This window comes from Pan troglodytes, chromosome 1 (assembly GCF_028858775.2).
Source record: "Pan troglodytes isolate AG18354 chromosome 1, NHGRI_mPanTro3-v2.0_pri, whole genome shotgun sequence".
NCBI classification, from domain to species: Eukaryota; Metazoa; Chordata; class Mammalia; order Primates; family Hominidae; genus Pan; species Pan troglodytes.
Genome location: NC_072398.2, coordinates 203179919 through 203194735, shown reverse-complemented (window position 1 = coordinate 203194735; position 14817 = coordinate 203179919). Strand labels below are relative to the sequence as shown.

The 14817-nt window shown below is 40.0% G+C and overlaps 1 protein-coding gene across 1 annotated transcript in view; it reads left to right on the top strand.

Annotated features, from left to right (window-relative positions):
• Positions 1-14817, top strand: part of STX12 (syntaxin 12) — a 51317-nt gene that overhangs the window by 24927 nt on the left and 11573 nt on the right. Inside the window, exons 4-6 of the mRNA XM_001150284.6 lie at positions 3580-3717; positions 12130-12173; positions 14057-14162. Of these exons, the coding sequence (XP_001150284.1) occupies positions 3580-3717; positions 12130-12173; positions 14057-14162 (288 nt within the window). The remainder of the gene's footprint in view (positions 1-3579; positions 3718-12129; positions 12174-14056; positions 14163-14817) is intronic.

Sequence of the window (14817 nt, the reverse complement as noted above, 5' to 3'; positions counted from 1 at the left end):
GCACTTACAGTAGTACTGGTACAATTTAAGCACTATATAAATATTAGCCATTACATTGGGGCTTACTTTATAATATTTAATAACTGTGAAAAATCTAGAAGGAGTATTTACATAAAATTTAGGTCAACTTGATGGAATATATGTAAGCGATTAAAGATCATGGCCGGGCACAGTGGTTCACACCTGTAATCCCAGAACTTTGGGAGGCTGAGGCGGGTGGATTGCTTGAGTACAGGAGTTTGAGACCCAGCCCGGGCAACATCTCTACAAAAATTAGCCAGGCACGGTGGCTCATGCCTATAATCCCAGCACTTTGGGAGGCCGAGGTGGGCGGATCACCTGAGGTCAGGAGTTTGAGACCAGCCTGACCAACATGGCAAAACCCCATCTCTACTAAAAATACAAAAATTAGCCAGGCGTGATGGTGGCCACCTATAATCCCAACTACTCGGGAGACTGAGGCAGGAGAATTGCTTGAACCCAGGAGGCGGAGGTTGCAGTGAGCTGAGATTGTGCCATTGCACTCCAGCCGGGGTGACAGAGCGAGACTCCCTCTCAAAAAAAAAAAAAAAAAAAAATCGCGCCACTGCACTCCAGCCTGGGTGACAGAGTGAGACTCCATCTCAAAAAAAAAAAAAAAAAAATCGTGACACTGCACTCCAGACTGGATGACAGAGCGAGACTCGGTCTCAAAAAAAAAAAAAAAAAAAAAAAAAAAATTAGCCAGGCATCGTGGTACACATCTGTAGTCCCAGCTACTCAGGTGGCTGAGGTGAGAGGATCATTTGAGTCTGGGAGGTTGGGGCTGCAGTGAGCTGAGATCACACCACTGCACCCCAGCTTGGGTGACAGAGCAAGACCCTGTCTCAAAAAAAAAAAACAAAAACATAATTGTGAAGAGTATGGTAACATGGAAAATGTTTACGATGTATTTAAAAGTTATGATAATATTTTTGCATGGTGAGGTTAGGGAATGATGTCCTCCCCGTTATTGTTATAATTTTGTTTATGCAAAAATAAAAATCTCAGAAGAAAAAGGTTGCTCATCTAAATTTGCTTTTAGTATTACCATCACTCTTCCAGGTTTGAAATTTCAGTCATTCTTGACTTTATCTCTCTTTCCCCACCACCAGTCAAAATGTTTCTTAAATTCATTTCTTTATGATTTTATTACTGATACTGTATCCTCCTAACCTTAAACCTAGACTACTGAATTAGTGTTCTGTTTGACTTGTTTCTTTTTTCCATTCCACCTTTGTGTAAACGGTGACCCAGGTCTCATCACAGACTAATTTTTCTAAGTTACTATTTTGTACCCATGATGTTTCTTGCTCAAAAATCTTCATTGCTCTTTGTTCTTTAGAGGTTGAACCCCAAACTCATTAGCTTGGTTTTTTTTTTTTTTTTTTTTTTTTTTTTTTGAGACAGAACCTGGCTCTTTTGCTCAGTCTGGAGTGCAGTGGCGCGATCTCAGCTCACTGCAACCTCCACCTTCCAGGTTTAAGCAGTTCTCCTGCCTCAGCCTCCCAAGTGGCAAAGGACTACAGGCGCATGCCACCACGCCTGGCTAATTTTTTGTATTTTTAGTAGAGACACGGTTTCACCATGTTAGCCAGATGGTCTCCATCTCCTGGCCTGGTGATCTGCCTGCCTCATCCTCCCAATAGCTTGGCGTTTTGTTTTGTTTTTTGAGACGGAGTTTCACATGTGTTGCCCAGGCTGGAGTGCAATGGCACGATCTCAGCTCACTGCAAGCTCCACCTCCTGGTTCAAGCAATTCTCCTGCCTCAGCCTCTCAAGTAGCTGGGATTACAGGTGCCTGCCACCATGTCTAGGTAATTTTTTCTATTTTTAGTAGAGATGGGGTTTCACCATGTTGGCCAGGATGGTCTTGAATAATTCCTGCCCTCAAGTGATCCACCCACCTTGGCCTTCCAAAGTGCTGGGATTACAGGCATGCGCTACTGCGCCCGGCCTAGCTCGGCATTTAAAACCTGCTGTGGTTGGCCCCTTTCTTAACTTTCCAATTTTGTATTTTAGCTACTCTCATTACTAAACGTGTAGTTCCAACCAAACGGTCTGTCTAGAGATCCTCTTCAAGTTCTGCCACCATGCCTTTGCTCACACTATTCTCTTGCTTGGATTTGCCTTACCCCTTCTTTCTGCTTATTCATGCCTTCCTCTTACTTCACTGTCCACCTTCTCTTGAGGCCTTTCTTGACTGCTTGAGTTCTTACTGATTATTCCTGCCCTCTGAACTCCTATAGTACCAATTGGATATAGCAGTTATTTATAATAACTTTGTTACTTGTCTGTCTATATCTTTTATTTACAAATAGCTGTTTGAGGTCAGGGGTGAGTTTTTACTTCTGTGTTCATAGAACAGGACAATGCTGTCAGTATGTGGTGTGTGTGTGTGTGTGTGTGTGTGTGTGTTTTGTTTTTTCAGACAGAGTTTCAGTCTATTGCTGAGGCTGGAGTACATGGCATGATTTCAGCTCACTGCAGCCTCAACCTTCCAGGGTCAAATGATCCTCCTGCCCCAGCCTCTGAGTAGCTGATGTGTACCACCACGCCCGGCTAATTTTTTTATTTTTTGTAGAGATAGGATTTTGTCATGTTGCTCAGGCTGGTCTTGAACTCCTAGGCTCAAGTGATCCTCCTGCCTCAGCCTCCCAAAATACTAGGACTATAGGCATAAGCCACTGTGCTCAACCTCAGCATGTGTTTTTTGAGACATAGAAGTAACAAGCTTAGTGGAGGTAGTCTGTAGATAAATGAAGTACTTATCAAGTCTCAAAGATTTTAAACCACTAAAAGCCTGTGAAATGCTTCTATAGTTTACAGGGAAGCTGTGAATTCAATATAGATGAATAGGGTTTTAACATTTTAGCTAAAACCCAACTCTGTTTGGATTCAATTGGAGTCCAGAGGTATTTATTCTCTTTTATATTCTCCAGGGCACCAAAATTCTGAATTGCAGTTCTTTGGAGATTACTTTAGAAGTTAAATACAGGCTGGGCATAGTGACTCACGCCTGTAATCCCAGCACTTTGGGAGGCCGAGGCGGGCAGATCACCTGAGGTGAGGAGTTCTACAATAGCCCGGCCAACATGGCGAAACCCCATCTGTACTAAAAATACAATAAAAAATTAGCCAGGTATGGTGGTGGGTGCCTGTAATCCCAGCTCCTCAGGAGGCTGAGGCACAAGAATCGCTTGAACATGGGCGGCAGAGGTTGGCAGTGAGCTGAGATCACGCCACTGTGCTCCAGCCTGGGCGACAGAGCAAGACTCCGTCTCAATAAAAAGAAAAAAAAAAAAAAAAGAAGAAGAAGTTAAATGCAACCCAGTTCCAGGTTTGTCAGAATGAAAGAAGAAAAATTCTGACTTGGTCTATAGTATTAACCAGGGACTTGAGCTAGCAAAGAGCAAATTTATTAATTTAAAGAAGAGACTATTTCATAATAATTTTCCTAGTTGGAAATCTTTAAGGGGTATAATTTTACTTTTAAGGGAAATTAAAACCAAATGATTCTGGGTTAATATGAAATCTTAAGTTCTTGCTTGATTTCCTTAGCGCCAGCAGAGACTTCAGAAGGAACGCCTCATGAATGACTTCTCTGCAGCCTTAAACAATTTCCAGGCTGTGCAGAGAAGGGTATCTGAAAAGGAAAAGGAGAGTATTGCCAGAGCAAGAGCTGGATCTCGTCTTTCTGTAAGTTGATTCCCAAAAGAAGACCTTTGCAATATCAGAATGTTCTTTTCCAAGTTTGTGGGTTTTTTTCTTTTTCTCTTTGACCAATAAACATGTAAGTTAGCTGCTGTGAAAGTGGCAGGTTGGTGTAACCTATGTAAAAAATATATATGCACGTGATCAAAGCCTAGAAAGGAATCTGAATGAGGGTTAAGAGATATAGGAGGAAGAACTATGTCTAATTTTCTTTTTCATTTTGATATATTGGTTTTAACGTTAAAAACTTGAAAATAAAAATAATGAATCTGTTTCCTGGAATATAACAGGCTAGTTTATTTGGACTAGCCCTCTGTTTTTGAAAAGGATTTTCAAATACTGGATTTTAAAAATCCAACTTCTCAAAAGTATCAAAGATTATGAAAATATTAAGGTAAAGCCTGAGAGGTCAGCAGAATACTGAAACTGCTTTTGCATTGAATGTCTTTACTGAAGGCAAACTTGAACTTCAGTTTTGATATCCTCATGGCATGAGGAGGATAAAAGTCAAAGCCAAAGGTCCATGCAAGAGAGAGAATATAAAAGAAGGTACAACTCAAATTAAACTGGGCCCTAAGAGACTATATCCTTAGAACGTTAAGTCAAAAGTAAGCTCTCCTATCCCCCGGCAGATTGCAAAAAGATTGCATTAGCACTGAACTGAGCAGATGGAGGAGGAGGGCAGGAGGGAGGAGAAATCTAGACAAGGTTACCACAAAGTAACCTTCTTCAGGCAGATTTTCTGCTCAAATTCATCCTACCTGAATGGTTCAGTGGTCCTGGACTGGGAGAGCCACGTATGTGTGGGATAGAAGCAAACACAAATTCCTTCTGTAGAAAGACACCTTTATCCTAGCCCTGAAATAATACTCTCAAATAATTTTTCTAGGGCAGTAAGTACCAGTCACTAAAAATAACCATGTGTGCAAAGAAACAAATTACTCTGAACAAGAATTGGTAGAAACAACAATGAAGTGAAATATACCTACAAAGACTTTTTATATTAGAATTATAAGACAACTATACTTATTGTGTTTAAAGACATAAAAGGCTGAAAACCTCTGCAGGAAACTACACAAAGATTTGAAAAAGTGTCAAAAGAATTTCTAAAATGGAAAGATATAATACAGAAATTTAAAAACTTAGTGGATGGGTGGTTTAACTAAAAAATTGGTTAGAATATATTATCCAGCATGTAGCATAGGGGGTTAAGAGGTTAAATACGGAAGAAAGATTATGAGAAATGGAGAATGGAGAGAAAAGATCTAACGTAGTTTTAAGTGGAGTTATAGAGTGAGAATAGGACAAACATAGAACAGAGGTGATATTTGAAGAAATAATGACTGATAATATTCTAGAACTGATTAAAAACACTAGCCTGCAGTTTCAAGAAGCCTAACAAATCCCAAGCAGGATAAATAAAATCTCTAATCTAGATACATCAAAGACAAACTTCAGACCAGAGACAAAGAGAAAAATCATAAAGATAGCTAGAGAAACATTAGAATACCTTCAAAGATACGATAGTTAGATTGACAGTTGACTTCTCAACAACAGTGGAAGCCAGTAGAGTGCTATCTTGAATGTTGATGAAGGACAATAACTGCCTACCTAGGATTCTAAACCCAGTGAAAATATATGTCAGAATGAGGGCTAATTAAAGACATTTTCAATCAAAAGAGAGTTTTCTGTCAGCACATCGTATTGAAGGAAATTCTAAATAATATATTTCAGATGGAAGGAAAGTGATCTCAGATGGAAAGTCTGAAAAGCAGAAAGAAATGAAGAACAAAAAAAGTGGTAAAGATGTGAAAAGACTAGTCACAGACAGGGAGAAGACATTGCTATATATATTTAATAGCAAAGGACTAGCATTTAGAATATATAAAGAATTCGGCCAGGCGTGGTGGCTCACACCTGTAATCCCAGCACTTTGGGAGGCCAAGGTGGGCAGATCACAAGGTCAAGAGTTCAAGACCAGCCTGGCCAACATGGTGAAACCCCGTCTCTACTAAAAATACAAAATTAGCTGGGCGCGGTAGCGCATGCCTGTAATCCCAGCTACTCTGGAGGCTGAGGCAGGAGAATCGCTTGAACCAGGGAGACAGAGGTTGCAGTGAGCTGAGATTGTGCCACTGCGCTCCAGCCTGGGAAACAGAACAAGACTGCATCTCAAAAAACAAAAAACAAAACAAAAAAACCCCCAGAATTCCCATGAATCAATATGAAAAAGAAAGATACAACTCAATAGAACAAAAGTTGTCAAACTTTTTAATCTCAGGAACCCATTACACTCTTAAAAATCATTAAATTCTGTGGCCGGGCGCAGTGGCTCATGCCTGTAATCCCAGCACTTTGGGAGGCCGAGGCGGATGGATCACCTGAGGTCAGGAGTTCGAGACCAGCCTGGCCAACATGGAGAAACCCTGTCTCTATGAAAAAATACAAAATTAGCCGCGCATGGTGGCGCATGCCTGTAATCCCAGCTACTTGGGAGGCTGAGGCAGGAGAATCACTTGAACCTGGGAGGTGGAGGTTGCAGTGAGCCGAGATTGCACCATTGCACTCCAGCCTGGGCAAAAAGAGTGAAATTCCGTCTCAAAAAAAATATATCATTAAGTTATCTTCTTGAATCTTAAAAAAAAAAAAAATTACTAAGGACCTGTATTAGTCTGTTCTCACTCTGCTATAAAGAACTGCCCGAAGCTGGGCATGGTGGCTCACGCCTGTAATCCCAGCACTTTGGGAGGCTGAGGCGGGCAGATCACAAGGTCAGGAGTTCAAGACCAGCCTGGCCAACATGGTGAAACCCCATCGCTGCTAAAAATATAAAAAATTAGTCGGGCATGGTGGCAGGTGCCCATAATCCCAGCTACTCAGGACGCTGAGGCAGGAGACTCGCTTCAACCCGGGAGGCGGAGATTGCCATGAGCTGAGACCGCACCGCTGCTCTCCAGCTTGGGCAACAGAGTGAGACTCCATCTCAAAAAAAAAAAAGGAAAGAAAGAACTGCCAGAGACTGGGTAATTTACTTTAATGTATATTGAAGTATTTAATTTATATAGGAAAGAGGTTTTGTTGACTCACAGTTCCACATGGCTGGGAGGCCTCAGGAAACTTACAGTCATGGTAGAAGACACCTCTTCACAGGACAGCAGGAGAGAGAATGAGTGCTGAGAGAAGGGGGAAGCCCCTTATAAAACCATCAGATGTTGTGAGAACTCAGTCACTATCACGAGAACAAGGGGAAAACTGTCCCCGTGCTTCAGTTTTCTCCATCTGGTCTCGCCCTTGACACGTGGGGATTATTACAATTCAAGGTGAGATTTGGGTGGGGACACAGAGCCAAACCATATCAGACCCCAAAGAAGTTTTGTTTATATGAGTCATATCTATTGATGTATACTGTATTAGAAATTAAAACTGAGAAAAATTTTAGATGTTTGTTTATTCATTTACAAATAATACACTTATTACATATTAACATGAATATAAATTAGATTTTTTATGCACATGGGGAAAGAAGGAATTAAATTAGATTTTTCATTTTAAAAAATTGTGTTTCCAAGAAAAAAAATTAGTGGGCAGAGTAGCATTATTTTCATTTTTGCAAATTTTTTTTATTTTAATGTCTGGCTTACCAGAAGGCAGCTAGATTTTCATAGCTGCTTTTGTTTTTTAACCTCCATACTAAAGATGTAAGTGATTTATATAACACCATTACAGTATTAGAATATTCTGAATTTGACTATTTACTTACTTTTACCAGTGAATGTTATACTTTCATATGTTTTCATGTTACTAATTATTATGCTTTTCATTCAGCTTGAAGAACTCCCTTTAGCACTTCTTGTGAGGCAGGTCTAGTGGTGATGAACTCTCTCAGCTTTTTTTGTCTAGGATTATATCTGCTTCTGTATTCAGTCTATTATGATAGATTGTTCTGGTTGAAGTATCTGAAGAAAATCCAAGCTAGCAGAAATATACAATTGGAAAAGGAATATTTTTATAACCTTGTTGATACTCTTCTTTGATACTACATCAAAACTTGACAAAAGTTAGTTGCATTGTACAATCTAAAACCATTATAATGACTTCATACTCTGTTACATTAACATCTGTTGGTATATATTATACTTTGATTGGATCTTTTATCCATGCATGATTTTTATAGCATCATGTATTTATCATTTGGATAGTATTTGTTCCCTGAGTTATGCAGCTCTTCCAAATGTCGATACATTTCATTTTACAATATAAAAAAATACATATTTCCATCAGTTTCACCAGAAAAGTATTTAAATATTGGAAAACTCTTACAATGGTAGATACAAGTCTTCCGAAATTTTATTTTTATTTTTACTTGAAAGCTACATTTTTGTCATTGGCAACAAACACCCTCTGTTGTTTTCCTTGAAGTGACAGGCTCATACTTATTTTCAACAAGTTGTCTGCCAAATACCCATCTGAAAAGTTTATATGTATAAGTTTATGAAAGTTTTAAAGCTTTTAAATAAGTTTTTAGTAAGTTCTTATAAAACTATATTGAATAAGTAAAAATGGTATTCCCTAAAAAAAGTGGCTAGTTCAGCCTGCAGTTCCATTACACAAGTGCTTTTCCTAGAGACAGACATTGTATTTCTTTATGCAGCAGAAGTACTTTATGTGCACTTCCCATTTCACAATACAGAATAGTAGAAAGATATGTATTGAGGGGTCAAGGTTTAATTAATAATTTGTATGGCTTCAAGAATACATTGGCTTTTAAAATACGGTGAGTGTGTGGTGATGAAGAATACAATAATACTAGTGCAATTCGGTGCCACTGCCTTGAGCCATTTTATCTATCTGTATTAGTCCGTTTTCACACTGCTATAAAGATACTACCTGAGACTGGATACTTTATAAATAAAAGAGGTTTAATTGACTCACAGTTCTGCATGGCTGGATAGGCCTCAGGAAACTTACAACCATGGTAGAAAGCTAAGGGGAAGCAAGGCATGTCTTACATGGTGGCAGGAGAGAGAGAAAGAGAGTGCAGGGGAAATACCAGACACTTACCAAACAACCGGATCTCATGAGAACTCCCTCACTAACACGTGAACACTAACACCCCCATGATCCAATCACTTCCCACCAGGTCCCTCCCTTCGCACGTGGGGATTACAATTCGAGACGAGATTTGAGTGGGGACATAGAGCCAAACCATATCACTACCATTGCCTTTTTTTAATTTTTAATTTTTGTGGGCACATGGTAGGTGTATATATTTATGAGGTACATGAGATACTTTCATACAGTCATGTAATGTGTAATAATTACACCATGGTAAATGGGGTGTCTGTCCCCTCAAGCATTTATCCTTTATGTTACAGACAATTCAATTATACTTTTAGTTATTTTTGAATATATAATTAAATTATTATTGACTATAGTCACCCATTTGTGCTATCAAATACTAGGTCCTATTCATTCTTCCTATTTTTTGTGCCCATTAACCATCCCCACTTCCCCGCCACCAGTCCCCTACCATTGCTTTTGCTCCATCCTGTTGATATTTACACTCATGGAGCAAATAAACACGTTAGTATTATTTTGAGTAATGGTCAAACAAGTGAAAAGGTACTCAGCTTCTTTAGTAACGGTGAAATTACAGATTAAAATAACAATGAAATACTATTTCATGCCCACCAGGAGGGCAGAAGTTTAAAATTCTGTGAACACTGGGAGTTGTCATTATGGATATGATGCAACAGGAACTTTTTTATCTGGCCGGTGGTATAGGTTAGAACAACTACTTTGGAAAACATTTTGGCTGTATCTTCAGAACACATGCAGACCTTGTGATCCAGCAATTCTACCCTAGAGAAACCTGTATGTGTTATACCAGGATGTATGTACAAGAATGTGCATAGCAGCATTGTTTGTAGTAGTCAAAAATTGGAAACATCCAGATGTCTGTCAACAGTAGAATGGATAAATTGTGTTATGTTCATATACTATAATATCATACAGCAAAGAAAATGATTGAACCACAGTTACATTCAGTATCAGAGATGGATCTGGCATAATCTGGAATGATTCAAAAAAAGCACTAAAGAATATAAACAGTATAATTCCATTTATGTAAAGTTCAAAAACAGGCAAAATGATATTGAATAAGAATATAGCTCACTGTTCTTAAAATGTAAGAAAATGATTTTCACAAAGTCAAGATAATAGATACTTTAAAAGGGAGGGATGGAGTTGTGATTGGAGAAGGGCACATGAGTAGGCTTTTAGGACTCTGGCAATGTTATTTCTTGATCTGGGGAAAAAGATAAAGTAAAAAGAAAAAAAACCAAAAACCCACAGTGTTCCTCTGAGTGGATAGAAGAAATTTGAAATTCTTTTCATTTTGCTTGTCCTGTATTGCTATTATAAAAAGGGTAAGCTTTTTAAAAATGAAAATACATTGATTTTTACCATTTTTGCTTTGTTATTTATTTATTTATTTATTTATTTATTTATTTATTCTGAGAGGGAGTCTCACTCTGTCACTCAGGCTGTAGTGCAGTGGCACGATCTTGGCTCACTGCAACCTCTGCCTTCTAGGTTCAAGCAATTCTCCTGCCTTAGCCTCTCGAGTAGCTGGGATTACAGGCACGCACCACCATGCCTGGCTAATTTTTGTATTTTAGTAGAGACGGGGTTTCACCATGTTGGCCAGGCTGGTCACAAACTCCTGACCTCAAAGTGATCTGCCCACCTCGGCCTCTCAAAGTGCTGGGATTGGGATTACAGGCGTGAGCCACCGCACCCAGCCTGTTTTTAAATTATAAAAGTAATACATCCATTAGACTGATTTTTTAATAATAATGATATTTATTCTTACAGCTTGATTACAAAGCATACTTTTTCCTCATCAAACAGTAACACCTGAAAGATTCGATTGCTAGTCTTTCACCAAATGCCAAAAATCCTGGTAAATTCCCTTTTAAAGTAACACTATATGCTTGCCTAACTTTCTTAATTCAATAGTATTAGATAAATTACCATTGGAAAGACTATTTTTCAAAAACGTTATTATATGCCAAAGAGGAGACTATGATAAATCAGAGTTATTGTAAGAATTAAACAAAATAATATACAGAATAATAGGTTCCCAGTAAGTTCTGTTAAATCAAAATCTGCCACGATTTGAAGCAGCCTTCTTGAAAATAAAGGTTAGTGGGCTGGGCGCTGTGGCTCACGCCTGTAATCCCAACACTTTGGGAGGCCGAGGCAGGCGGATCACGAGGTCAGGAGTTTGAGAGCAGCCTGGCCAATATGGTGAAACCCCGTCTCTACTAAAAATACAAAAATTAGCCGGGCGTGGTGGCGTGCACCTGTAGTCCCAGCTACTCAGGAGGCTGAGGCAGAGGAATCGCTTGAACCTGGGAGGCAGAGGTGGTAGTGAGCTGAGATCGTTCCACTGCACTCCAGCCTCGGCGACAGAGTAAGATTCCATCTCAAAAAAAAAAAGGAAAGGTTAGTTTATGTGTATTTATGCCAAATCCCATCTCTCCAGAGTTTAATATATATTGGTAATAGATTGATTAGCAACGTTCTCAAAGATCTCATATACTCTTTTTTTTTTTTTTTTTTTTTTGAGATGGAGTCTTGCTCTGTTGTCCAGGCTGGAGTGCAGTGGCGCAATCTCAGCTTACTGCAGCCTCCGCCTCCCAGATTCAATTCTCCTACCTTAGCCTCCTGAGTAGCTGGGACTACAGGTGCCCGCCACCACGTCCAGCTAATTTTTTTTGTATTTTTAGTAGAGACGGGGTTTCACCATATTGGCCAGGCTGGTCTTGAACTCCTGACCTTGTGATCTGCCCACCTCAGCCTCCCAAAGTGCTGGGATTACAGGCGTGAGCCACTGCGCCCGGCCAGATCTCATATACTTTTGACCACACATCAGTAAAAATCAAAAAAACCTTAGGAGAAAAAAAGGTAACACCATTTACATTAGACTGATTTTTGAAGTGAATCTGCTTTAGTGCCTACTGTGCTATGTCCATTTAAAAAATGTTTACATGTTCTGAAATTTTGTATTCTTGCAAGTTTATCTACCTCCCCCTAAATTTTAAAATATTTTATTGTTGTTATTTTTATTTTTAGCCCTTTCTCCTACGCATATTATTCTCCACCCTGTTCAGTATGGTTTCTGTTCAGGACTCAAACTGGAATGCAGATTTTCTTCAACCACTTTACACCCACTTCTTAGTTGAGACAGATTGCCAGAGTCCTATGTAATCTTACAGATTCTGTGGGTGTCAAAGGATGTTGCTTCTTTATACTGTGCTAAGGAAGCCCTTGTTTTGTGTGTCTGTGATGTGTTTCTGGATGACAGCAGCAATAATACCATCTACTTTCTAGGCAGAAGAGAGGCAAAGAGAGGAGCAGCTGGTCTCATTTGACAGGTAATAGAATTATTCATACAACCTGCTGGATAGTTGAGATGGGAATCTATCTCGTTATATTTTAATTTTAAAAATCAATGAAAAAATAGAGGGCAAAAATAAGGGGGCATCCGGAGTGGATAACATAATCCACAGAATAAAATTAAAAAGGCAAAACCATGGGCTTTTCCAAGCTCTTTGAGTTATTGGAAGGAGTAATTTCAAGGTGAATAAAAACTTCCAAGAAACCATTGATGTCTATGTGTTAAGCAGAGAGCTTGACTCCCTAGGAATAAATATGAACCTACATGTCTACAGATTAGGAAGTCTAAGTCATCTTACCTCTAATGCAGATTTAAACCCATCAGAGTTCTTGGGTCTCTACTCATTTATAAAATGGAAGCAACTCATCCTTCTAGGAGTATTAAGAGGGAAACCAGACAATTTGTATCTGAATGATGTTCTTAACTTCTCCAAACTAATCGCATGGAAGTGTATTTGTGGTATTAGTTCAGAACTTGATATGTTTTAGCATAGATACACATCCATCCCTCCCCACTACACTATGAGCACCTCAAAGGCTTGGGGACTCTGTCTTACTTAGTTTTGTATCTCTAGCATGAAGAGGACGTTATTTAAACATTGTAGAGGTGAAGTATGATTTATGATACTGATGGGAAAACACATAATAATGGAATTTCAAAGTGTTTTATATCTCGTATAATAAGTAATATGTTTTCCTTTTAAATGCTTGAAAATAAAGAGGCGGTGGGGCATGGTGGCTCAAGCCTGTAATCCCAGCACTTTGGGAGGCCGAGGCGGGTGGATCACCTGAGGTCAGGAGTTCGAGACCAGCCTGGCCAACATGGTGAAACCCCATCTCTACTAAAATACAAAAATGAGCTGAGTGTAGAGGCAGGCGCCTATAATCCCCGCTACTCTCGAGGCTGAGGCAGGAGAATCTCTTGAACCCGGGGGGCGGAGTGAAGTAAGCGCCACTTCACTCCGGCCTGGATGAAAGAGTGAAACTCCGTCTCAAAAAAAAAAAAAAGAAAAAGAAAAAAAGCCAGGCATGGTGGCTCAAGCCTGTAATCATAGCACTTTGGCAGGTTGAGGCAGGAGGATAGCTTAAAGCCAGGAGTTTGAGACCAGCCTGGGCAACAAAGCAAGACCCCCATTTCTAAAAAAAAATTTTTAAAAAGTGTTATAACATTTCACTAGCTTTCTGTTAAGAGGGTTTTTTATGGATTGTTTTTTAATAGAGATGAGGATTTTGCTGTGTTAGCCAGGTTGGTCTTGAACTCCTGGCCTCAAGCAGTCCTCCTGCCTCAGCCTCCCAAAGTGCTAGGATTACAGGCATGAGCCACCGCGCCTGGCCTGTTAAGAGGTATTTAACCCAAAGCATAACCCCAAGGAAATTTCGGAAAACTAGGAGATGTGATTCTGTTGAACTAACTGGCAAAGCACTGATAGGTCACTTAGCTTGCTCTTCTCCACCCACTTAGTACTGAAGGTACCAATGCAGCTTGCACTTTGAGAGTGCCCTGGAAGATGATGGTGCAACATAATTCAATGAGTTCAAATCTCTGGCTACTTTCCTTGTCTGGCAAGCCCCAGTGAGATTACAGAGTATACCTCTAAATGGAAACAGCCAGGAGTCCCATCCGTCATAATTCTGCCACATGTCAGCTTTGCCCATGGAAGCTGAGTCTTTGTTTTCCTGATATCATCAGCTCTTTGCTTCTGGATATGAAGAATGTGGCCCTCCAAGACTTTATTGATAGCAGAGGACTGGAGCCCTGGTAATGTCTTTGCATAGGTTCTGCTGGCAGTAGAGATGTTGGAGATATGTCTCATTATGCCTTTGAGAGGAGAAATCACCTAGTGTGCCTGTTTCCCTGCAGCCATGAGGAGTGGAACCAGATGCAGAGCCAGGAGGATGAGGTGGCCATCACTGAGCAGGATTTGGAACTTATTAAAGAAAGAGAAACGGCAATTCGGCAGCTGGAGGTGAGAGCCAGGTCATGTTTTTTGTTTGACTCAGTGTGTCTGCAGGTATCTGAACTCCTTAGTTCACTTTAATTCTCTTAGTGATTATGAAAAGGCATAAAATGTGTCATTGTGTGATTTGTATTTTTTCTGTCTCAGTGTAATCATGGTGGGTTTGAACTACCGGTTTTTTTTTGTTTTTTTTTTTTTCTTGGATGGAATTTCGCTCTTGTTGCCCAGGCTGGAGTGCAATGGTGCGATCTTGGCTCACTGCAACCTCTGCCTCCTGGGTTCGAGCGATTCTCCTGCCTCAGACTCTCGAGTAGCTGGGATTACAGGCATGTGCCACCACGCCCAGCTAATTTTGTATTTTTAGTAGAGACGGGGTTTCTCCATGTTGGTCAGGCTGGTCTTGAACTCACGACCTCAGGTGATCCACCCTCATCGGCCTCCCAAAGTGCTGGGATTACAGGCATGAGTCACTGTTCCTGGCATGAACTACTGTTATAATGGCATTGGCCTTGGTGCCCAGGAGTACTCAAATCCTTTCCTCAATCACCACATCTTATACGGATCACCACATCTTATTTCTCCTGGAGAAATGTACATGGAGAACAGAACAAGGCAGACAGATATTTTATTGCTCATTAGAACTTTGACCTCAAATCTCAATGCC